The sequence below is a fragment of the Sander lucioperca genome, chromosome 12 (assembly GCF_008315115.2).
Source record: "Sander lucioperca isolate FBNREF2018 chromosome 12, SLUC_FBN_1.2, whole genome shotgun sequence".
Classification (NCBI taxonomy): domain Eukaryota; kingdom Metazoa; phylum Chordata; class Actinopteri; order Perciformes; family Percidae; genus Sander; species Sander lucioperca.
In genome coordinates this window covers 35,079,829-35,105,250 of record NC_050184.1, presented here as the reverse complement: position 1 = coordinate 35,105,250, position 25,422 = coordinate 35,079,829, and the positions used below count along the sequence as shown (strand labels likewise).

The following is a 25,422-nucleotide window of genomic DNA, read 5'->3' as shown; positions in this document are numbered from 1 at the left end:
CCCTGAACAAGATACGTCATTCTATAATCAACTCTATTCTTTTTGTTACAAACTTCATAACATGCCACTGGAAAATAACTACAAAGTCAGGCCTGCTATCGGTCAAACATCTCAAGTTCAATTTGGTTTAAATTACAGAGGTTCAGTGATATGGAACGCTTTGCCATCGGATTGTTTTTAAAGTTAACACCTGTACAATTTAAGAAAGCTGTTAACAATTTGCTTTGTGCAATGTTTTGTTGTGCAATGTTATCCCTATGGAATGTCTTTGTAAACAACCCATGTAATAATAACTAACTAATATTATTTGACTTTTTGCATTTGTACTGTGTTGATCTGATATTGGTTGGAATATTGATTTTTGGCTTTTTCTTTAATTCTTTCTCTTATTTTCAGTATTTTAGTTGATTGTTTAGTTTAGATTAAGTCCCACTGAGGTTTTTTTTGCATCTCTCCATCACATCTTTTATTGATTATGTGTATATTAGTCTGTATTATTTGTATATGTGTAAACCAATACAAAAAGTAAAAAAGTGAGCACTGCTTAGGGTTTTTATTGTTCTCATGGTAAAGCCTTTATGTCAATGTGATTGTTCCATTACTTGAATTACCAAACAAACAGTGAAGGGCACTTTGGAGTGAGTAGGATGCCCGAGAGCACAGTAACCATTTAGTCTTAATCGATAGCTCAAACATTTTCAGCACTCAAGACTATTGATTGATAAACTGGAGGAAATGTCCATTTCTGAACCCGAGATTTTTTAGCTCGATCCTTTCTGAAGGACGCAAACAGACGACATCCATGAATACAATGTTAGCGTGTGGGAGTCTGTGCGGGGAAGAAAAAGAGGGGAGTCGACATTACTCAATAACTTCCAGACAAGAAGTCAAGATTACGATTCATCATTCATCTTCTGGTCTAATAGCAGAGCGGTCAAATGGACACAGATGAGAAAGAAACGACAAAGATTGCCACATTCCAACTCTTGATTTTAAAACCACCAGGTTTTGTGGTTTGCGAAATTTCTTATTTTGGAAATACATGAGCATGTAGTCTGCCCGGAGCACTTTAACGTCAGAAAAGCTCTGACTACCGTAATGTTTGTCATCTAGGTTGGGAAATATGAAGATTGTGCTTAGTCATAGTCTAGAAATATTGGCTGTGGGGGCATTCTTGGATCTGGTGTCTGCCACAACAGCACCACCTTGTAATAGCAGCATCTGGCTTGGCTGCACATTTCTAACTGGACTGAATAACGGTGTATCCAGTTGGCTTGACTCAGACCCACCACATGGCTGACACATTTTTTTAAGGAGCTGCTGAAAAGGAAAGTGATTCAGATATCAACATTCTTTGGTGAATTACACATAACAAAAGTCCTCATTTTGATTTTAATTACAAAAAAAAAAAAAACTATCATCATTGGCATGCATACCTATTTAGAAAGTGACCAGTAAGATGTCAGTTTTGCCCTGCATTGGTAAAAACCATAAATTCAACTGACATTGTGTCTATAGCGCTCACAGCCAAAACCAGATCTATATTAAGACTTCCTGAAAGCTGTAGGAAAGCAAACTGAATCTTGCTCTTGATTTTATCAAGCTGATGCAATGCACCTTCCAGGGCACAGCAGCTCAAAGAAAAGGCTTTTACATTTGTATCCAGTGTGACCTAAAACAACACAAACGGCTCAATTTCCTTCCCACAATATAAACCACAGTTCTGTAATCACGACAGATGTGCTGGGCTCTATAAAAATGTGCTATCAAGGAGGAAATTCAAAAGGGGATAAGTGCAATGGGCTGGGGAGCACATTAAGGAAATCCGTATTTACGCCGCAGGAAATGGATCCGAGTCGAAGTCCGCAGCCCTCTTCCTGATGTTCAAAGAATTCATACTGATCAAGGACATACACGTAGAATGCCATTTGGCTTGTGAATGTTCTTCAAGTAAGAAAGTAGGGTTATAATGGCGATATCGAGATAATGGCCTCGACTGACAAAAACAGAGAGCTCCCCATCTCGAGATGGGAAGTCTGTTCTCCTGTCAGGCCTCCCGCGGTTGGCCTTGAGAAAATGATGTTTAAGTCGATGAAGTGTTCACTTCCCAACATGTCAAGTTGACATATATCAACATGTAGGTATTTTCCTGCGTGCATTTTTTTAATCTGATGGACATACTGCAGCTGTTTCTATAATAAATGTGGGAAACGTGCAAGTGTACATGTATGCTTCCACAGACGACAACACCCAAAAACACCCAGCAGAGCGATAAATTCATTATTAAAATTGTTTCTAATGAATAATTCCAGTGTGCTTCTTTTAAATTTCATTTTATTTAATTTTCCTCGGTTTGTGACAGTTCTTTATTTTACTTCCCTTCCTATTCCTTAAATGTATTTTAAATTGTTCTTGCCGTTTTCGTTAATGCTATTTGAGTAGCATACTGTGTGATCTGGACTTTTTTTTACAATTAAATGGTGAGTTTATCACAAAGTCGCGTACATTTTTCTGTCACATTTAGTAAGAACAGAGAGCGCCGAGAACGTTTTCTCAGCACGACAAAAATTTTTTTTTTTTGTTTTTTTTTTTAAACATCTAGAAGAAAAGGATTCTTAGATTCTTAGATAAAGATGAAATGTTAAAGCTTCCCTCCAGACACGTTTTCAGACGAGTAAAAATACTCTGCTATGAATAATAATTAGTGTTCGGCTGTTCAATACTCTCTAAATAAAAACCTAAGCATTTACAATCATTATTGAAAAATCCAGAATCTATGAATATGCAAATATCCCATACATAGGTACTACTTGGGCACCACGCCCAGGTAGATTGAGACCCGCCCATATATATATATATATATATATATATATATATATATATATATATATATATATATATATATATATATATTATTATTATATATATATATATATATATATATATTAGGCCTTTATTTCCATAGGACAGCTGAAGACATGAAAGGGGAGAGAGAGGGTGGAATGACATGCAGCAATGGGCCACAGGTCGGAGTCGAACCCGCGGCCGCTGCGTCGAGGAGTAAACCTCTATATATGTGCGCCTGCTCTACCAACAGAGCTAACCCGGCCACGAGACCCGCCCATATATAACTTGACTCAAGATGTCTCCTACCTAACTGAGAGCTGCATTCCTAGTGGATGTGCACTGGAGGCTTCCAGTTTCCAGAAGTTTCCACATCACACTTGTGTTAAGTTGCATATTGGAACCCCCGACTGGCTTCCAAACTAATCATGCTCTTGTGTAAACTCAGAGAATCTTTCTGACCCTAACCCCTCAGCAGATGAATGTAAAAACAACCTTTTAGTATCTGCACATTCATGATTCCATATGATTCTGCACAGTGACACTCAAACATCCAAGAGAAACTTTTATTATTTTATTTTAGTTTCTTGGCTTTTCTCTCTCTTGGTTTCTCTCACTCTCTCTCTCTCTTTTCTCTGTAAAATGTACTGTTAACTGACAGTCTATCCATTTCTGTTTGTTGTCTCATCTGAGAAAGGGGCTGGTAAAATAAGATTTATTTTTTTGTCTTCATCCAGCTTCCTTTCTGATCATCGATATGTAATATTATATAACAAATAATTTATGGTTGGTTATGGTTATAAAATGTGTCTGTTTCCATGAGCGGAATACAAAAAGTGAAGTGTGAAGTGAAATTAACAATAAGCTGGAAAATTTTGGACTCGAAGGGGACTTTTCAATCCCTGAAGTTCTTTATGGATTTAAAAAATGAACAGCATTTTGTGAGAATTCAAGCCAAGATAATTGGTACTACGTTTTCATATCAGCACATGCCCTGTGGGTTTTTTGAAAAACAGAATCTTCTCAGTCTACCCTCCTGCAGATGAAAATAACATGAGTGTCACAGAAAGTGGAGGAACATGTGTACGGTTCTGTGGCTGGCCATGGTACCTCGTCTGGGCTGGAGGCCTGGTAAACTCTGCATGTGTCTTCATAGTGCTGCTCCGCCTCGGCCTGGTCCGTCACACCGTTGGCCTCGTACACGGGAGTCACGTTGTGCACCAGGGCAATGGCCTTCACTGCCTCGTGAACTCTGCTGCTGATGGTCTTGCGGACCTTGGTGGCTGCTGGAGCCCTGGAGGCTGGAAGGTCATGGCTGGGCTGAACACAATTACAGAAAGTACTGTGATCAAAAGAAGGGCACGCAGGAATCTAAAAAGAGTTACAACCTTTTTCAAACGGGAGTCTTTCATTGTGGACAAGGTTTTCCTGAGAGAGGGCAGCTATTGCAGCCAGTAGAATCTGTACGGTCATAATAAACAAGCTGTATGAACACATTAACTTCTGATATACAGCAATACACACAGACATTGGGGCTAACACAATTATTTATTTAGTTCTGTCAATAAAATGTCCAAAAATAGTGAAGAATATGTCCCGTCTAAGTTCCCAGAGGCCGAGGTGACGTCTTCAAATTATATGTTTTATTCGATCAACAGTCCAAAAAAAACAAAAGCTATTCAGTTTATTATCATTTATGACAAAGAAATGCATCAAATTCTCACATTTTGACTTTTCTGCTTAAAAAAAAAAATGACTAAAGCGATTACTCAATGATCAAAATAGTTGCCAATTCATTTTCTGTCGATTGACTAATCGTTACAGCTCTAAAAGACGCGCATTCAAAACGCTCATTTAAAAATGGAGATTACTGGCTAGAAATGTGTAGGTTTTAGTCTGGGAAAGTAGCTGCTTCACTAACGGCAGTTCCAACGATTGCTGTGATAGTGGCCTGTAAACATAACCAGATGTGTAAAGTAAATATGAACAATTTGCCTTAGCATTGTGGCCTCGCTATTTTTAGAAGCCTGTGTGTTCCAGGGGTTAATGACAGCGTCATTTAAGAAGTCCGGTCGGTGCTTTGCTTGTGGGCTAATCCTGTTTCCTGCTTCACTAACCTCTGGTGTCAATGGGGACAAAGAGTGTCATCTGAGGTCAGGAAGTATTCAACCAAACAATAATCACAAACTCGTACGTTTCTTAAAACAGTGCTTACGTCTGTTTGTTTCACCCTTTCCCCAAGATTCTGTTTGTTTTCCAAATGGTGGTGAATTTCTTCATTTTTACAGCACTGCAGAGAACCGTGCATGTTTTTGGTTATTACCTGTGTGTAGGCGCTGAACACGTGGCTCTGTACTTCATCCATCGAGTCCATCCCATATGCCACAGTTCCAAGATGGAGGCGCCTGAACACCATTTCGTTCAGAGTAAGAGTTCCTGGTAAAGATTATATCACATCACATAATAATTACAATTGAAAGAGTTCATTTCAAGATGAATCCCAGCATCCTGACTGACAGCCCACATCTGGAAACATCACATGCATCTAGGGCTGTCCTCAATTTAAGAAATTCTTAGTCGACTAACACACACACTATGATTTTGTCGACTGATCAATTAGTTGACAGATCTGTAAAACTGAGTTTCTCCACAAAGTCATCCAAAAGCACCACTTTAAATCTTGTTTTTACCAGAAATGTGTAATGTGTGTATAAGTTTCTTGCAAATAAATCATTCAGCATGAAAAAGCGTTAAAACAATGACTAATCGACTAAAGAAATCTTAGTCGACGAAGACCAAAACGACCGATAAGTTGAGTAATCCACCGTAACGGGGCAGCTCTTCATGCATCAATATCTGTAAAAGTATTTCTACAACTTTCACGGGTTTGGATTTACAAACAATAATCAGTTCCTTAAAACAAGAGTTTGTATGTCACACATGGTGACTGGAAGAAAAAAAAATGGCAAGGAAGCCAGAAGCCTTCCCTTCAACACTACACACAACCTCTGTATCCTCACACTCACTTTAAAAGGATTTTCCGCCAGTATATCAAAAAGACCTCAGGGGCCTCGCGCGTACATTAGCCTGACCTGCAGACCCCAGCGGCCTTATCGCACTCTGGATGGGGAAATGGCTGATCACTTTATTGGGCATTAGGGCTATAAATCTAACGTGTAACACCTCGCGGTTGAGGAAGTGCACTGGTGGAGGTGTTGTGCTCGGTGTGTGTATGGATGAGAGACTTTGGGCTTTTTTTTTATGATTTAAGAGTCCAATAAGTAGCAGGTCTCCAGGAGCAGAAACCCCACCACAGAGCAACCTCCCCCCCCTCCCCCCCACCAGGGAAGGAAACGACTTAACTCTGTCCTACTGGATACTTCCTTGGCAAATCCTCAGCACTATAACTCCTCATTTTAGCACTCCTCATGCTGGCCTCAGTCATTCTTTGGGCCACACCACCATGGCTGTTTTAGTTTGGGTTCAAAATCGCATGCTACAGAATGCACTACATACTCAATATGTATACTATCTTCAACACACTTTTGTGTAAATAAACAGTAGTGTGTATCTTTTCGGAGGCACTAAGCTGCCGTTTTTTTTTTTCAATGTCACTTCCTGAGAGCCTCCTTGCCGTTGGAGACACGTAACCATGGTAACCCCTGCCGACCTCAGCTCTAGCGGCATCGCCAGATAAGCCTGAGGTACTGAAAAAGGTAGGCGACTAGACCAACAATTGCAGGCGACAAAATCACAGATTTATATATATCTATGTAGAAATGTAAATGAAAGCGTTTTTGACGTTACAGAGCTCCTTGGTTTCTGTCCGTTTGCCACGTTGTCGTTACTACCGTATTGCATTGTGGGATACTTATGCCGGTGTAGTGTCCAGTGTTTGCATACTTTAATATTTGACCGGAAATAGTATGCAATTCACGTACTATTGGTTTCATACTATATTTCGGACATACTTAAAAATCTTGCATACTGTTTTAGCCTACAAAATAGCATGTTAGCATATTGCTTTTCACTGCCATTTCCTGCAGTCTAACCTGTTTTGTCAGTCAGCAGGTAGGAGATGCGTCCAAGCTGTTCAGGTATGGTGCTCGCCCTCACCATCGTCCCAGGGATCTTAGAGTCTTTCTTAATCATCCAACTGAAAACCATCTTTCCCATATCCAGGTTGACACGCAAACTGCATCAAATAAAAACAGTAAATGAGTGATTTTGTAAAAAAAAAAAAAAACAACAACAATGCAACACTGCAGATGACTTTGAAGAAGAGAATCTTAAGCGGCACCTGATCGGCACAATGTTAGAGAAGAGCAGCAGGAAGCGAACGATCTGGAGGTACCAACGGCCAGCGAAGTGCTGCAGGGCCACCATGACCAGCGACACCACCACAAGGGCCCCAAACAGGATCTTGGTCAAACAGTTCACTTCCAAGTCAAACAAACCCACCTATTATGAGCAATAGAGGCAAACATTAGGAGTCTGTGTATGTGCAATATGTACAGTAGGTCTTGGTGGTAGTCAGTGGTGGAATCTAACTAAGTACATTTACTTTCTACTTCGCTACATTTCAGAGAGAAATATTGTACTTTTTACTCCACTACATTCATCTGACAGCTTTAGTTACTAGTTACTTTACAAATTAAGACTGTTGTACATAAAACACATATAGTTTATAAAATACGTTTCATTATAAATTAAACTAGCCAACAATATAAGGACCTACAAGTCCAGCTGAAATGATTAGACCGTTAATAAACACGCAACTGTTTGGATTTTTCTGCATCGAGTGCGTTTACTTTTAATACTTTAACTACACGTTCTTGATGATACTTACATACTTTTACTAAAGTACATGTTGTATTAGTACTTTTACTTAAGTAAAGGATCTGAATACTTCTTCCACCACTGGCCTTAGTAAATCAAATAATCTATTAAAAGTTAAATAAATTACCCAATTAATTTATTAAGGTTAGATTATATTTTAAAGAAAAGCTCCATCTTCATTCAAACTAACTGATGGGATGTCGGTCCTCGGGCTCTGTTTCACACTACTGTACCTTGTGCCTTGGGTTGGAGGTGTTCATGACACTGCGCAGCTCCTTGCCTGTGTAAATCACAACCCCCACCACTGTGCCTGGAGGGAGGGAGAGAAAAAGAGCTAAGAAACACTGTCTCAAGGAAGAAAAACACAATATGTCAAGACGATGTTTCCCAGGCTTATAATCTTGACATTAATAGACTTTTTTCAAATGACGAATGTCATTTATATTATAGGATGCAGATATCCAATTGCTTAATGAATAACATGTGTTATTATATGTTGAGTCTGTGTGTGACTGTGTTCCTGTGGGTCTATGTCTCTGTATGTTTATCTATGTCTGTGTATAAGCGCATGTGGTTGTATACATGCCAGGGATGCATCATTTTGTTGTTTGTAATGGCTGAGTGCTTGTAACCAATAACAAATCTACCTAGCTGTCCTCATTCTACTTTCTTTTTTCCTACCCTTTTTTGTACATGTTTGTATTTTTGTGCGTACTTTTCTGTATACTGTCGTCTATCAAATATGTTTACTGTTTATTTGCATTGTTGAGTTTACTTTGGAAGAAGCACACTCTCTTTACCATTGTGAGTGGCTGCCATAAATGGGCAAAATGTCTCACTGCCTCATTATTTTTTTTTTTTCTGAGTGTGTTTGGTTAGACAAGTCATCAGATCAACAGTGGTGATTGAAGCGATGCTTCAGTGCACATCTGTGCGCTAAGGGCAAAGGCTGGTCCGGGTTACTTCCTGGGTATTAGCTGCCTTATCGACAGAGCTGCACCGCCACGCAGTTATTTACCGGAGGCAACAACGGTGCTGGCCCACAGGGTGTTCTCAATGCTGAGACTTTCGTTGACTGGGGGGTCTCCATCTTCCTGTAACAGTTGAGACGACAAGTTAAAAACATGATGAGCAAAGACAAAAAAAAACGGTCAAATAATTGCTTTTTTGTTAAAGAAGTTTTGTAAACATTGCTGGCTTATCTCCCCAGATATTCATTTGGTAATTCATAAAGTTGCAAAAAAAAAAAAAAACTCCGTCTAACTTGCAAAAAAATATATAAAGTTTAATAGTAGGCAACGTTTCGGTACTTGTCTATTACTGAAACGTTGCCTACTATTAAACTTTATATGTTTTTTGCAAATTACACAGTGTACGGCAGTTTTTTGGCAACTTTTGACCTGCTTGCCCCCCCTCCGACGCACCTGTCTCACGTTCTAGGTGTGCAAAGTATTTTTCTGTACTTCATTCATGAAGTTGAAATTAATAAATGAAAATAAACGGAGAGACTGCTGTTCAAATTATTACCATGGACTTACAAGGTCTTTTTAAATCTCCGACCAAGCAAGATTGGCGTCATGCTTTTTACGTAGAAGTGACTCAGGCACCATCAGATTAACATAAAGGGGCTTAGGGCTCAACGGATGTAGTACTGTAAGCACTCACCCTGGTGAAAGTTCCAATAAAGTTATGGATATCGATGTTTGGTTCTTCTGCGTACACATATGATCTGATTTGTAGAAGGTCCTGTGAGACATCAAAAAACATGGTTTAGGATCACTTACAGGAAAAGAATTGAATAATGACAAACGATGCAAAGCTTCGCCTTACTTGCTCATCAAACATTATGTAACTATCTCCAATAATTAGTAGACAACCTGCTTTGACACGTTTAAAAAAATAAACATTCCCAGACCCAGACTTGTGTGACAAATACACTTTACTTTCCCTATTTCGTCTATCCTGAGGCACATATCGGTTTTTTTCCCCAAAAGATATCCTGTCACCAGGGGCTCAGAGAAGCAGCCCATGTGGGAAAGATGGCAGTTCAGGGTTTGAGTTAGACCCAGGGCTGCAACTAAAAATCATTTTTATCATTGATTAATCTGCTGATATTATTATCTCAATTAATCATTTGGTTAATGGTACACAACATCCTCAATGTGTCTTGTTTCGTCTGGCCAATAGTCGGAATCAAAAAAATTTTTTCTTTGACTTAAAAACATACTTCAACAAATAATCGATTATCAAAATAGTTGCCAAATTATTTTCTCGTCGATGGATTAACTGATTAATCGGCTCAAAGACCAATGTATCAGTTTGCCAATGGCAGCCATTAAATAACAGCAATGCTGTCCACTTGTGATAAGGAGGTTTCTTCTTGACACCAGTTTAGTAACAATAGCTTTATTGACTTATTAGTCAGGATTATTAGAAATGAAGGCCCACCAATTGCAGACTAAAGCCAAACGTAAAATGTAAGTCAAATATAAATCACTACTAAGAAGTTTGGGAGACATCTACTGTAGCGGGAGCTACCACAGAGGCGGTTTTAAGTACATTTATTGAACTTAACTGTATCACACTGAAAATGTATGGACTTACTGACAATTTGAAAATCTAAAAAGTATCATCATGAATGTCTGCCTTTTAAAAACCCAAACTGGTCAAACACTGAGGAACTTAAGGTGCGAAAAGAACAGGCCTGAGGTTAACCTCTGACCTTTTTAGACGTTCCCTGATGACTAGGCCACCCGGCTCTCTAGTTAAAAGACTACTCTGTCCTAATGAAAGACTTGCTTCTCAGAGAACACAGTCAGCATGTGCAATTACATGTATTCATCAGTTAGTTCACAAAAATACAAAGGCGCGGCGATGGCATAATCACAGCGTTCTATTTCATGACTTACAGCAGCAGTTGGCAGTCTCTGTGTGCAGGCCACTGGGAGGCGTAGTTTCCAGTCCGTCTCTCCGTCCAGCTGGTCAGTCCGCAGGAAACAGGATCCTGGGAAAGAGAGGACAAGAGCTGCCAATGATGCCAGATGGAAACACATTCACCCCTAGGGGGAAACAACAGATAGGCTTTTAGTTAAATTGGGGGGGGGGGGGACGACGACACATCACAATCTCCATTTGTGATGGTGGCATTGATTGTACAAATCACTACATGGGATCTGTGATACGTTGTGGGACTGAAATCATAACAATCAGATATAAAATTACATGTTTGGATGTGGGGTGTGTGTGTGTGTGTGTGTGTGTGTGTGTACGATGCAAGAACAATTTCTGTGTGAACAGACAATAAAGTTTTATCTCTTTCTATTTCGACAGAAGCTGAAGGCTAAACTGTCAACTCTTGCTGGTTCCTGGTTTTCTCCCCTGATGTCCCAATCAACAATTTGGCGTGGAATCACAAATGAGTAGCAGCAACTTCTGTGAATGGGACTTAAGCTGCATATATCACTGTTGGGATGGAAGTAAAGGCATGCAACAAAGCCCATCCCCTCCCACTGGCTTTGCATGCGTCATCCTGCCCAAAACTCCCAATCCTGGCCTAGGGTCTTCATAATTGACCTAATGGCCTCCACATGGAAGAGAGATAACCAAGCACCATTTCCAGTATCCCCGACAGGAAGACGCAACAACAACAACATGCATCTAGCTTTACGGAGTCACATTTGGGTTTCTGGAAGCGCAAAATAAAAACATGTCCCTGTGATGGCATTTTGATGAGGTTGTTATTTTGAATGGACGTGTGTGTACTTTGTATATGTGCAAATAAACAAGTGCAATGCAATTTGCCAAGTTTGTGCTATCACTGACAAATCATGCCCTAATCCATATTTGATTATTCAGATGAGGCATCCTCCTCTCATGTCTCCGGTTTTATCTTTGCATTGGATTTCTGTGTGTCCCTCGAGTTTCCTTTTCATTATCTTCCCATTTGAAAGACAAAATGAGTCATCAAAGATGACGAGAGAACAGTGTTTTGTCTACAGTGCCCAATCGCGCCGTTACAATGGAGTAAGAAACTCTCCACCACACTGCACTTTGAGTGATAGTTTAGTACCGGACCCAATTACAATTTAGACATTGTAGGACTTCCTGTCCTGGCTCAGGGCTAATCCATGCACCTCAGCGCCTTTCTTAAACAAGTCATTTCCCCAGCCAGCCAGCCAGCCAGCCAGCCTGTTGTGGAAATCTGGATGAATGACCAGCAGATGTTTACCATTTCTTTCAGAGGTCCTTAAAAAGATCATGTCAGCAGGAACACGCTGGTTCTACAAAGAAAGGCAGAAAAGAAAAACATCACTTCAACATCACTTCTTGATCCTGCACTTTTCCTCCTCCCTCCTCCGCTCTTTAACCGTAGAAAAGTAAAGACTTTTAGCTTTTCATGGGCCACATTACCAACAGCCAGTCAGTCAAAAAGAATAAGCCCTCCAGCAAATCATCCTGTCGTGTGGCCTGAACAGGACCCTGGCCAGGTTTTACACTCTGCCTGACCTGGTCCCTCCACGACACCAGACAAATTCTCCGTTCAATTCATCCGGACAGCTTCCCAAAAAAAATAAATAAAATTGAACCGCACTAAGTGGTCGACAGTCTAATAAAGATGCATTATGACTCCTGAAATGCAGGTTCATTTAGAAATTCCAAAGCTTGCTTTTTGTCAGCTTCTGGTTTAACCTCTGCTGATTTAGTTTACGTTTCTGAATTGTAGCTCACATAACTCTAGGACTGGGTATCCATCCAAAAATTCCGGTACCAATTCTAATACTGTGACTTTAACACTGGTTCCTGAACAATACTTTTTTCGATACCAATTTTATGAAATCCTTTTTTTTAAAGAAATTACAACATTGCACATTACGGCACAAATCTTTTCATTTATGTTTCAGCTGCTATTACGTGAGCCCCGTCTCTGTGCGTAACGTAGAGTTTTTCCTGCGTGTAACTACGACGTGTACTGTAAAGCGAGCGGTATACTCGCCATTCCTGACCTGTCGCACGACAGTGTGACGTCGTAACTGAGGAAAGGCTACTGACTTTGCTATTTCTACGGACTAGAAGAAGAAGAAAAAGGTAAACAATGGCAGAACTGGCAGCAGCATTGACGTCAATGTTTCGATTTGATTCGATGACCTACTTCGTCGGATCAAGCCTTTCATTAACCAAAAAATAAGATAATGTTAACCCAGTAAGTTTACAAGAGAGACTTGCAGTCACTCCGACAGTCCTTGCATCCGGTTGCCCTCGAACTCGTCCATGCTTCCCGTTTCCGCGCGCTGCTGAAAAAAAATGTTGACGTCATTTTGACGTCACATTGTCGCGCGACAGGTCGAGAACGGCGACTGTAAAGAGGCCTTTAGACAGCCAATATTAATTAATATTTTAGCATTATTCGATCTCGGTAGAAGCATGCTGCATGCTTGTTGGCTTACTCACTCTGCTTTACTCCTAAGGTATTAAAACTTGATATTGAATGACGAGGCATTTTGCGATACTCCATACTAAGGAGGCAATTTGGTCGGTGCCTAATTTGGTAGCCAAGCCCTACATAACTCTGAATCACTCAGTCATCTTAGTGAAACGTGTAGGACAACATGTGTGACCTTTCCTTCAGCTGCTCTGAAATGAGTGATTCAGAAAAGAAGTCCTCAGATGGAAACTGAAGACAGGTCTCACTTCTCATGTTTCATGCATGACTTCAGAAAAAAATCCACTCTGTCTGCGAGAAGAGCAACACAACAGATTGCCCAGGAGACTTAAATTAGATATCTTAAACAACTACAAACAAATGGGATTTCAAGATGAAAAAAAAAAAGTACATCAATAAATAGCACTTAATTGAATTTGTGTTTAAGATCTAATTAAAGGCATTTTAGGTTCCCATCTGTTGTGTATGCATTGGGTTTGACAGGCTGAGGCTCAGCATTGATCACAAGATTACAAAATCTTTACTAACTCCTTTCACCTCAGTCACCAGTGGAGCACAGAAGATTAACAACCCCCTCATTATTCGCTGTCATATAAATGGGAACTTGACAGTCCTGAAAAGCAAAACCACTCACAGATGTGGCCGAAACAATCTTTAACAAACCTTTTCCACGATTATAAGATCTCCGACTTGAATGCCGCTGCTTTTCACCTTCACTGTGCCTGAAACGGACAATAAACAAAGTTTAAAGTTAATCGAGTGTTTGGCAACGGTGTATTTTAGTTCATGGGTTGCATATGCTAAACATTATGTGAGCGTTTTCACTTAAATGTGGGCCATCTATTCTAATTCCTTTTACATTGATTTTTTTTTTCTTCAAAGATCATATCTGAAAAACACAAGGTTCTCCTGTGTATTTTGAATAAAGTATGACTTCAAAAAGCACGCGTCTTTGGGTGAACTGTTGTCCCGCATGCCTCACCAGTCACCGCAGTGAATTTGGGGGAAGTCATTTTCCACGCAGGTTTGAAAGAATGCTGGGGGAGTTGAGCCTTTTTCCTCTCATTCCGTTTGGAATGAACAGGCAAAATTGTTTGGAAGAGATCAGTGACCCTTGACCCGTGTCGTGACCCCAGGGCTTTGCATATGTGAGACATTAAAGCACATTAATATTGCTATGCAAAAAGCTGCAAGGGACTTCACATTAGTGCTCTGCTCCACTAGCGCAAAAAACATTTTACAGATTACACAGCGCCATCATGTAACACCATTCAGATACAAAATGTGGCAAAATTTACTTCATCTGATAAGAGATGAAGCCTTGATTATTATAAGGAAGTGCTTTTATCTCATGCCCATTTGTTGCTTAACATCAGAGCTGCGATGATTCATTTATTTAACCGATTAGTCGGGGCATAAGGAAATTAGCCTGTGATTTATAGGGATCGTCAATTAATCGCTTTTCATTTTTCAAGCGAAAAATGCCAAACATTCACTGGTTCCAGCTTTTAAAATACGACGATTTGCTGCTTTTCTTTGTCATATATGACAGTTAACTGAATTTCTTTAAGTTATTTGAATAAATCTCCTCTAGCAGTGGGTAATTATAGAGGGGATGTGTCACTATTTTATGACATTTCATAGATGTTCATAGACACAAAATGATGAATTCATAATCAACTAAACTTAGAACAGCTTTAACCAGTTTCTTCCATACGCTAGAAAACAACACACAAAGTTGTGACACCATAAAGTTTCTACAAACCACAAGATATGCACGGGGGCCACTATCATGGGGGCAACCAGTCATTGTGTTTATGGGTAAAACAAGCTGCCACATCAAAGGGCCAAAGTGATGGAAACCACAAGAGGTCCCCTGCTTTTTATTGCTGGTAGCACTTTATACCAAGGCCTCTTATGTACACTTTTACATCTCTGCTTTCAATTACCCACCATTTCCCCTAGCCCCAATAAGTTTTAATAGGACAAACCTCCTACAGTTAATAGACGCTGATGCCAAGAAATAAGCAACGCGGTTCGGATATCAACATAACCGAAAAGCATAACCAATGTTGTCGTCTGTGCCTCCGATCCTTACCTCTTGTCGAAAGCTTGCTGTAAATCTGAGAGTTCATTTCTTTGTCTCGAAGGTAGCATCTTATTTCTTCAACTGCCTCTCTAATGATGGTAATAGCCAAAACAAGACCCTGGAGAGTGAAATGTCAGAATTAAAAAGTTAGAACAACATACCAACTTTATATGAGTGTGGGAAACTTTGTCTTTGTGGGAAATACCTCGTCAAAAAACTAACCGTAAGATGCAATGAACACAGAAGCACATGGAATTAGGTTGAATGACCATAATAATTAACAGTTAGTGAAATGCCACATACCAGAGGGACCCAGTAGGTGTAGAGCGCACCCAAGCGTAGCTCATTGATAAACTGAGAGCACGCTAAAAGCAAAAAGTACAAGTTGTAGAAGTACTTGAACTGATGGAACAGCACCTGTCAACATAAAACAAAGAAGCACAGAGTGAATTATTTACTGTGTGGAAAATTATTGTGCATATGACAGTATCTGAACATTTACTGCTAGGCCATGACTGATTTAGATTTAAAAAAAATTATACGACACCATTTGCCTTGTTACAACACTGTATTAGTGACCTGTAGATGAAAACTCATCTAAAAACATTGATGTTAAAATGACTTCAGGTGTACATCAACCATTTGTTTCACACAATGTCAATATTGAATGTGTGACAATGTTTCCTTTACAGGGCTCCAGACTAACGTTTTTTTTACTAGGAGCACTGTAGCCCTTACCTGAAAATGTTAGGGGCACAGGCAGAACATTTAGGGGCACACACCTTAAGTCGATCTGCAACGCAATTTTTTACATTTTCAACCATTTTAACTCAGCATATTTTATGTTTTAAGCTGCGGTTGTGCTTCATTAAAGTGCTCATATTGTGATTTTTGGCTTTTCCCCTTTCCTTTATTGTGTTATATATCTTTTTTGTGCACATTATAGGTTTACAAAGTGAAAAAGCATAAAGTCCACCCCAAAGGGACTTACCATCTCCAACAGAAAACACTGTTCACAAACTGCTCTATTGTAGTCCAGCCTTTACTTCAGAGACAAACGTGTGTCACTTTGTAACACGCGTTATAATGCTCGCCTAGCTGCTAGCGTGGCATGCCCTCATACTCTGCAACTGACTAGCTAGCAGTACTTACTGCGCATGTGCGACTCCCAACAAAGATGGAACAGAAGTGAGATGTCTCACTCTGTAGCTAAAACACAGAGCTCAACACACAGGGTGAAAAAAGGAGCTGCAGCAATGTGCAGTACAACAAAAATGTGGTATTTTCTGAAAATTAAACCATGTAAACCTATTCTGGTACAACCTCTAAATACAATTATGAACCTGAAAATGAGCATAATATGAGCACTTTAAGGTGTTAAACTGGGCGGTGTCTGTTGCCTCGGCAAACTTTGTTTTTCCCCGCATGTTGTGGACCACATCTAGTGCAGAAGATACAGTTTATGGTGTTTTTGCTAAATCTAAGCCACGTAAACTCCCCTCAGCCATTCCTGTCGGAAACCGTGTGTTCTTGCCTCTTTCACCACGGCCTCCTCTGACTCTAATTTATATCCTTGACGTTCCACTTCCGGTTATTGCTCCGGTGCCGCATGAAATTCCGCCGGATGCATGCGTTTTCGCCGATGTCCGTTTCCTTTCGCTTTCTTTCTGTTGGAATTCTAAACTCCGGTGGATTTATGAGGACTATGGTTAACTGCTCAGATCTCTGCAGGGTAAATCCAGACAGCTAGCTAGACTATCTGTCCAATCTGAGTTTACTCTCGCACAACTATTTTACTAAGCGCCGCCCATGACAATTGTGATTGGTTTAAAGAAATGCCAATAAACCAGAGCACGTTTTTCTCCCATCCCAGAATGCTGTGTGGACTAGCCAGACCCTCCTCTGCTCCACAGCGTGTGGATGGTCTGGCACTAAATATTAAATTTAAATAATACATAATTCATAAATTATATCTATATCTAGGTGGCTATCTGCCACATGGCGAGTAAATGTTTGTATCAAAACAGTTCTGTTTTTCAGTCTTCATTTTGGCGAAGGTGCAGCTACTTTCTTCTGCTCCTCTGCTGTCTGCAGGTCGGAGCTTCGCGGGGACGGGCCGACACCCACACACACACCCACACCCACAGACCCACACACCCACACACATACACAAACACTGGCGCACACACCAGACGCCAGCCATCATGTCACTTCTGTTTACTGATAGCTATCGTTTACCTCAGGCTAATTAATTAGCTAGTAAGTGGCGATTTTTGGCAGCCAGCCTTCCAAAAGAAATAATCAGGAATAACCGATAACCGACAAGCAGGTAACGGATTCTCAGTTCACCGTCTGGGAGCCTCTGACACACTTTCCACACTCCGTATCTGCGGACAGCTGTAGGCTTTTACCGGTTAATGTTCTGTGCATTGTCGGACACATGCAGCCACTTTCCTGAAACCGCATGCAAGACTCACGCCAGACCGCGTGTTTGTCCGAGCCTGTCTCCACCTGCAGGTTGTCAACCGTGTGCTTTGGAATGAAAGGGAGAAAACAGGATGCAGAGTAACACGGCGGATATCTCTCATATACTTTTTATTTATTTATTTTATTTTCTTGACGGCGCCTTAACTGCAAAGTGCTGCGGGAAACCCTGCTCCAACAACTAGTGTTTTCTCTGTCTCTCTCCGCCAGGAGTCCCGCCTCCCCCACAAAGACCACGCGACTGACAAGAGGGTTCACTCCTCTTTACGCTAAGGAACCGAGAGTGGTCATCTAGTCTCTTTGGTAGCGAGCGAGAGAGAGAGAGAGAGAGAGAGAGAGAGAGAGAGAGAGAGAGAGAGAGAGAGAGAGAGACAAGGAAAACAAACAAGCGTGCAAATGGAAATTATTGCGGCCGGAAAAATTATCGAGCTCATTTGTTTTATCGTGCGATTAATTGATTTATTGACTATCGCGGCAGGCCTAGTCAATGGTTCGTTTTGCCATGGTTTACTTTTTACGGACGGACGGTGAGTGTGACGCCACGAAAGCGAGTAATCACTCACGGAGCCTCCCCCTCTCACACACATTGGCCATCTCTGGCAGACTCGCTCCCTTCCAGTTTTTTAACATGAAATTAAAATAGCAGTCTTGCAGCCCTGCTTCAAAATAAAACTGCCCTTTTAGAGAATACAATGTGGTTGACAAAACCAGTATCTAAGCTAATGTACTTTGATAATCCATTTTAGTCTTCTTTGAAAGAAAAGTGAGGATTTTTATCCTGGTTGTTGCACAAATCAAACAATTTGAACACCCGAGGCTTCAAGAAATTGAAATGCATTTTTTTCCTGGCACTTTGCAAACCAAACAATTGATTTATTAAGAAAATGATCTCCAAATGAATCAATAATGAAAGTAAGCTTTAGTTGCAGCCCTAATCATGAATCATTTTCTGAAAAAAAAAAAAAAAAAATCAAACAAGAAAGTTTTTCTGGTTAAAAGTCATTGAATTAAAAACTTGACAAATTAAAAAACTTCCTCATATCCTCGAAATATGAATAAAATCCAATATTGTCTACCTTTATCGTCCTCGTTGGCCTTATAAACAACCTAAGAGATGTGAAAAAATATGCAAACATGGTATAGTAGTTTTTCTCCACTAGTGTCATTCTTAAAATTAACACTCATGCTTCAACTTTGCCAAATTTCATTACCACCAGTGTGCAAGATGACTACCGGGGGGAAACTTGTGTCAACGTTGTTGTTGCGTTGCTACTGTACATCATTTCCAAAACGGTTGCCAAGTAGAGAGCAGAGAACATGAAACCACGCACAGAAACATAAGGACTACAATATGTTCTAGTGAGAAGAACTTCTTGACAATGTAAATAAAAAACATCACAATTTGCAATGCAAAAAAGGCTCTGCTCTTGTCTTTGGCTTTCCAAACAAATTTGAGCTACTTTCAATGTCTGACTTCATATACAAAAAAAAGAAAAAAAAGATCTTAAGACAACTGAATGTCTGGAAAACAAATGCATATGTAAATCAGCCTGGGGAAAAGGCAAGGGTCAAAAACGCACAGCTTAACTGCCGCCAACTCGCCAACCAATGTCACATCTGTCTCTGCCATATTCTTCTAAGAATGGGAATGGGATTTGGTGCTATGAGACCATGTTGCGGTTAGTCCAAATGGGACTGAATGGGACAATCTGAGATCTTCATCTTATCATGAGAAATTCCACTGTTTTATGAATGACTAATGATCTCCTTACACTTTCGGCACGTGAAGTGAAGTGTCGCCAACATATCACACTGGTACATTCCTATGACAGTGCAAACTGTGCCATAAGTACATACAGAAAACATGTGAGCAGCATCTGTGCCTGAGCATCCGGAGGCTAATGCTAATATATATTTGTTTGGCATTTGGCTGACAGCAAACAAGGCTACAGTATTCTGCGATTAAACTAAAGTAAGCCTAAAAACACTCGTCATTTTTCTAATTTGAGGCACACATCTGATCTAGAGCTGAACCAATTAGCCGATCGAAACAAGTTAATCAAATTTTTTGATAGTTGATTCATTGTTGGAGTCACTTTTCAAGCCAAAATAACAAACAAGTGAGGTACCAGCTTCTTCAATGTGAGTGTTTTCCGCTATTCTCTGTTTTATATGGTTGTAAACTGAATATCTTGGTTTTGAACTGTTGGTCAGGCAAAATTGGTGATTTATAGACACCAGCTTGGACTCCGGGAAGTTCTAATGGGGATCTTTCATTATTTCCTGACAATGCATACACTAAATTATGAATACGGTTGGGTATTGTTTGGATTTTTACGATTCTGATGCCGATGCCGAATCCTAAACCGATTCTTGAAAAAACTGAAAAATGACATCAAAGAAAGGATTTTACATCCGTTTTGGCGGGCCCAGAGGGAAAATGTGGCATTTTAAAAGTAGCCTACATTTACGGTAGCTAGCTAACGGTAGACTACAGAGAAAGTGTGATATTTTTACGTCTGTTTCGGAGCGACAGAGGCAAAATATTTCAGTCGACACATTAAGTGGAACTGAAATGAGGAACCGAAATTTGCCTTCTAATCCGGTCCGATTCCTACCGGTTGCGTAGGAACCGGTTCCATAGTGGAACTGGGTTTCAGTACCCAACCCTAATTATTAATCGAGTAATCTGGAAAATAACCATCAGATCAGCCCTAATGTGATCCTCTGATCCACAGCGATTTAACATGAGTCAAACACGACAATGCCCACCCACTGTGGCTAGTAAAGTGGGCGGTACAAGATGACAGGTGAGAATGATGATACTTAGCGTTATGACTGTCTTAATGGGAAAATGTGTCCGACAAGTGACACTGAATCAGATCCAGGCTGAGAGAGGTGGGTGGTGGTTTTGGGGGTTAGAGGGAGGGAGGGTGGAGGGGTGACCTTTGACTGACACTAACCGCAGGCAGGAAGGTGAAGAAGTTGTACTTCTGGTTGTTAATGACATTCCTTGGGTACCTCTGCTCCCTCTTTTCTGGGTGGCCGAGCCACACGGTGCGGGGACGGAAGTCCCCCATGCCACAGCATCTCGACCACGGGCAGCACCTGAGAGGAACACACCATTTAGTTCAACAGCAGACATGCTGAGAAACAGACAGTTATGTACATGACAAATTAACAAAATATTTAGGATTTAGTTGATTCATTTAAGCTATTTTACTTTGAAATGCAGACTCTGTAGATTGACTCATAACCCTTGTATTGTTGTTGCATTTTGTGAAGCTGTCGAGGTAACCGCTCCATTTTTAATGAATTTCCATGTCACATCTCTTAGTTAATGTGTTGCTTGTCGCTGCTACAAACCCACAGAACCGACTAAGCTGAGCTAAAGGGCCGTGATCATGGAATTTGGAGAGATTTTGCCTTACAAGACAAATATTAACTTCATGTAGAAAGGGGTTGCCACTCCCTTCGCTCTACCCAAACAAAGCTTTCCATATCAAGGAACTAAGAGCCCAGTGACTTTGTGATTAATAATTGAGCTACTCTCTAAGTTGTAAAATACTTCCTATAGACAAAATATAGGTGCGACAATTATAAAGACTCTATTTGATGGTTGCTTTTTAGAGAAAGGCCATTGAGCAACCAAAAGTTCCATGTCTTCCAGGTGGCCGGGTTGGTTCAGTGGTAGTGCGGGCGCACATATACTGAGAGGTTTATGCCTCGACGCAGAGGTCCAGAGTTCGAATCCGACCTGTGACAATTTCCTGCATGTCTTCCCCCTCTCTCTCCCCTTTCTCACCTAGCTGTCCTATCGAATAAAGGCGGAAAAAGCCCAAAAGAAATAATCTTAAAAGCGGTCTTTCAGGCCTGGAAGACAGCTTTAACTTCATTTTTTAAGTTAGTATGCTGTGTGATAACCCTGCAGCAGATGGGACACCAAACACAAGGTTCCTCTCCAATTAATACGCTAGAGCTGGGGTTTCTGAATTGCTTGTATCCAGGGAGAAACTAAACATATGATTATATCATGCCTAAATATGAAGAGATATTGCTGTTGCTGTATTTAAAGATACCACTCTTGTGTATGTTGGAGAATAACAATGTCAAGAAGTGGCTCTGTCATTGCCAAGTGATTAAGTAGAATAATCATGTTCCTCTTTTTAGACCTCAGACGTCTCTCACAGAGACAGCTAACCTCCAGTGCATACTACTGTAGATTAGGGCTTCAACTAATGATATGATACAGAGATATGGCCTTTTACACAGAAGACATGTTGGCATGTCGCAGCAGGAAAAGACACAGATGTAAATAATAAAATGAATGATGGCTGAATCGTATTTAGCTGCTTCCGTTTCAGGTTCCTGATATCGTGCATGCTGAGTCACACACTGTAACAGTTCAATAGAATAAAGTCATTGTTAGTGTTAGTAATACCTGTGCATTTCCTGCTATGACAAGTCAAAATGTCTTCTGTGAAAAAGGCCCTTTATTTTTGTTATCGATTATACTACAAAATAGTTCCTCGATTGGTTGTTCAGAGTGTAAAATATCCGCCCGACATACCACGGTAAATCTAAAAAAGTCAAATTTTCCAGAACAAGTTGACTTATTTAAATGTCTTGTTTTGTTCAACAAACTGTTCCAAATCTGCAAATCCTCACATTTGAGAAGACAGAACCTTTGTCACTTTTAACTCAACATTAGTCATTAGTCAATTAGTCATTTTTGAGGATGTCATTTGTGGTGCATTATACAGAGATGTGTTTCTAGGATTTATTGCAGTGCATTGCACTTTTGTAATAGACTGCATTAGTTCTAGCTACCTAATAAACTGGCAACTAACTACCATATTAGAGGGAGGGCAGAACATACTGTAATACATAAAGCAGATAGCTATATTTCTGCATTATGACGCTCATGTTCAGATCTTTTGTCTTTGTGATTATTACAGGAGGTGACATCACATCACCATGATAGCCTGATCAGACTATTGGCTGCATTTCAGAACTGTTTGTGCCCTGTCTGTGTTTAGCCGTCATCATTTATGAGGCCTGCCCCTTTATATGCCTATGCTGGGATTTAGCCAGCATGTGATATTACCACACTGCATCTTTTTTTTTTAAGTCAGGGCCTAACGTACATTTCTGCATAACGTTTGTGTCTGCTCTTTGACAGACTGAGCTCCTGTCTACCGAGCAAATATTGACATGGGCGTCTCATACACTTGCTCCAATTGCACCCCGGAACAAGGATATCTTCTGTAGCTATTTGCTAGCTGTTTTAAAGCTACAATGAATCGCCACATTATTTTAACAACATATATTTGTCTGCTAGCCGTTGTTTTTTCGTGCAACTGCCTTTTTTAATCGCCTAAAACACGCCGCCGCTAAGCTAGTAGTTATTGATACAATGTCGACGCGCTCCTGTAAACAGTGCAATGGCTACACTGACATTAGCAGAAGCCGACGAGCGAAACACGTCAACAAATGGCTTCGTATTCGTATTTCTGTGCTGAATAACTCCCTTACCCATTTCTGTGTTTACCGTCGTGTCTTTTCGGCCGTCTCACGGGTTGTAGGGGGATATTATCGGTCATTCCTGCAGCTCCTGGTAGCGGGTGGAGGCTGGAGGCAGCCTGGCTTGTAGCGCGGTTCTGGGCGGAGGCTTCCCAGCTGTCACTCACACAGTCAGCAGGTTAGCACTGCTGCTGGGACCTACAGTACCACACCAAGCACACCTACCTCATCATGAGCCACTCATCCAATCCATTCCATAACATTATATTTTAGATTTCTGTTGTCAATAGACTGAAAAACTATGTATTTGTAGATAGATAGATAGATAAATAGATAGATAGATACAGGGCAGGGACTGTCCCTATGATTCAGTATGCATGGTAAGGTGCTCTATGAGAGTGTGTGTCATGGTAGTAGTGCAAATAAGTCCAATAGTGCACGGATAAAGTCTAGAGACCAGCATTAAATATGGACAATATAAGAGAATAATGTAGACATAGTAATATAAAAACTATAGCAGTGTAAGGATAAAGTTTAAAAAAAGACGGCATTAAATATGGGCATTATAAGGGAATAAAGTAGACAGTAGGATAGACACAAATCAATTGTCAATATATGAAATTAACATCAATCAGAATCAGAATAAGGTGTATTACCAAGTTGCCATTATTGACAGAATACCAGCTGAGATCAGTTGCATTGTTTTTTTAACCAGGGCAGCAGTTTAGTTTTCAGATTACATTATGTGTTTACATAATTGCAAAAGGGTTCTCCAATGTTTTCTCAGTTAGCCTTTTAAAATGATATATCAGATTAGTAAACTGAATGTGCCTTTGGAACATTGGATGAATGGTTGCTGATAATGGGCAATGGAGATACTGCATTAAAGATCAGCCACTTCTTTCTACAACAGTCGAGAACCCTTTTGCAATTATGTAAACACATAATGTAATCTGAAAACTGCTGCCCTGATTAAAAAAACAATGCAACTGATCTCAGCTGGTATTCTGTCTGTAATGGAATTTTTTTAAGTGACCCTAAACTTTTGACCGGTAGTGTATATATATATATATACAGTATATACATTAATGTATATACCTCCACCTCAACAAGCTACATTAAATAAAATACATGCAACACTCAGAATAACAAATACTTTTATTTCTGTTACTTTTAGTACATTTTGCTGGTAATACTTAAGTACTTTCACTCTACGTTTTTTTAATGGGAGACTTTTATTTGCAGCAGAGAATTAAGATTATCGTAGCCTAATTCTACTTCTACTTAAGTCAAGTATCTCAATATTTCCTCCAACACTGCCAGAAGTGTGATTTGTGTTGGTAAATTGTAAGGCTGAAGTTTATAGTGTTGGTTGGATACAGGGGTTTGAGCAAAAACCAGCGTAGGCACAGTATAATACTCTGCAATGTAATTAGAATTCGCAGAGATCTCTTTTAGATCTAAATCCTTGTAGGGGCCAACATTTGGAACATACTACATTAGCTTATAAAAACGGGTACAACATTTTTTTATAAAATAAAATAGAAAGACCAGAGATGGGTGAATGTACACTGCTGTGGCAAAATGTACTAATTGTATCATGCATTCCCCCAAACTTTAAATTCAGGCTGTAATGTAGAAGAGGCACTGCAGTATTTGTTGTTATCATGATTTGGGGCCGCCAACACTCCTTTTAGTGTTTCTATCCTGCGCCATGCTTTTGCCTTTGCATGTCCATGTCCATGTCTTTGTATTTTATGCTGTGAAGGGTTTGGACATGCATGTTGTTTTGTCTATGCCAGAATCTAATCCAACCAAATGGTCTGACACATAAGAAAAATTGAATTTGAACATTATGACCATTGTATTCATTTGCACCCACTACTGCAGTAGCTTGAGTGCACTGGAATGACATTTCAGCGGAGTTTTGTATCAAAAGGTCACTGTACAGTTGACATAAAAATGGATTGTGGATACACGATTGAAGAGTGTGCTTCAGTTGTAGATGCAAATAGTTGTTCGTTGAGGATGCAAAATGGCAAGGGATTAATGGTTACTGGTGGGTCATGACAATAGAAAAAAATAAATACGAGTCGTCTGAAGGTGAACAGATGTAAATTAGGGATTTTAAGTGCATTTAAACTTGCCTGTGCTGGCGTAGAAATTAGCATAGGGGCTACATTTCAGTAGCTAGTGTTACACT

At 40.1% G+C, this 25,422-nt stretch overlaps 1 protein-coding gene across 2 annotated transcripts in view; it reads right to left on the bottom strand.

Moving 5' to 3' along the window:
- The window catches only part of LOC116043691 (probable phospholipid-transporting ATPase IIA), a 45,564-nt gene extending 22,155 nt beyond the window's left edge, over positions 1-23,409 (bottom strand). The window contains exons 1-14 of one of the 2 annotated variants that reach the window (XR_004898917.1): positions 23,232-23,299; positions 20,660-20,804; positions 15,516-15,629; positions 15,222-15,330; positions 13,787-13,845; positions 11,912-11,963; positions 10,593-10,687; positions 9,349-9,429; positions 8,702-8,777; positions 7,917-7,993; positions 7,145-7,305; positions 6,897-7,039; positions 5,168-5,280; positions 3,955-4,164 (exon numbers count right to left, since the gene is read on the bottom strand). Coding sequence is in view for 1 of the 2 variants with exons in the window: in XM_031290561.2 (XP_031146421.1) it covers positions 3,955-4,164; positions 5,168-5,280; positions 6,897-7,039; positions 7,145-7,305; positions 7,917-7,993; positions 8,702-8,777; positions 9,349-9,429; positions 10,593-10,687; positions 11,912-11,963; positions 13,787-13,845; positions 15,222-15,330; positions 15,516-15,629; positions 20,660-20,804; positions 23,232-23,299 (1,503 nt within the window). In the remaining variant the exon portion in view is untranslated. Of the gene's footprint in view, positions 1-3,954; positions 4,165-5,167; positions 5,281-6,896; positions 7,040-7,144; positions 7,306-7,916; positions 7,994-8,701; positions 8,778-9,348; positions 9,430-10,592; positions 10,688-11,911; positions 11,964-13,786; positions 13,846-15,221; positions 15,331-15,515; positions 15,630-20,659; positions 20,805-23,231 lie in introns of both variants that reach the window. The other variant, XM_031290561.2, reaches the window with a different exon arrangement.
- Positions 23,410-25,422: the final 2,013 nt, after the last annotated feature.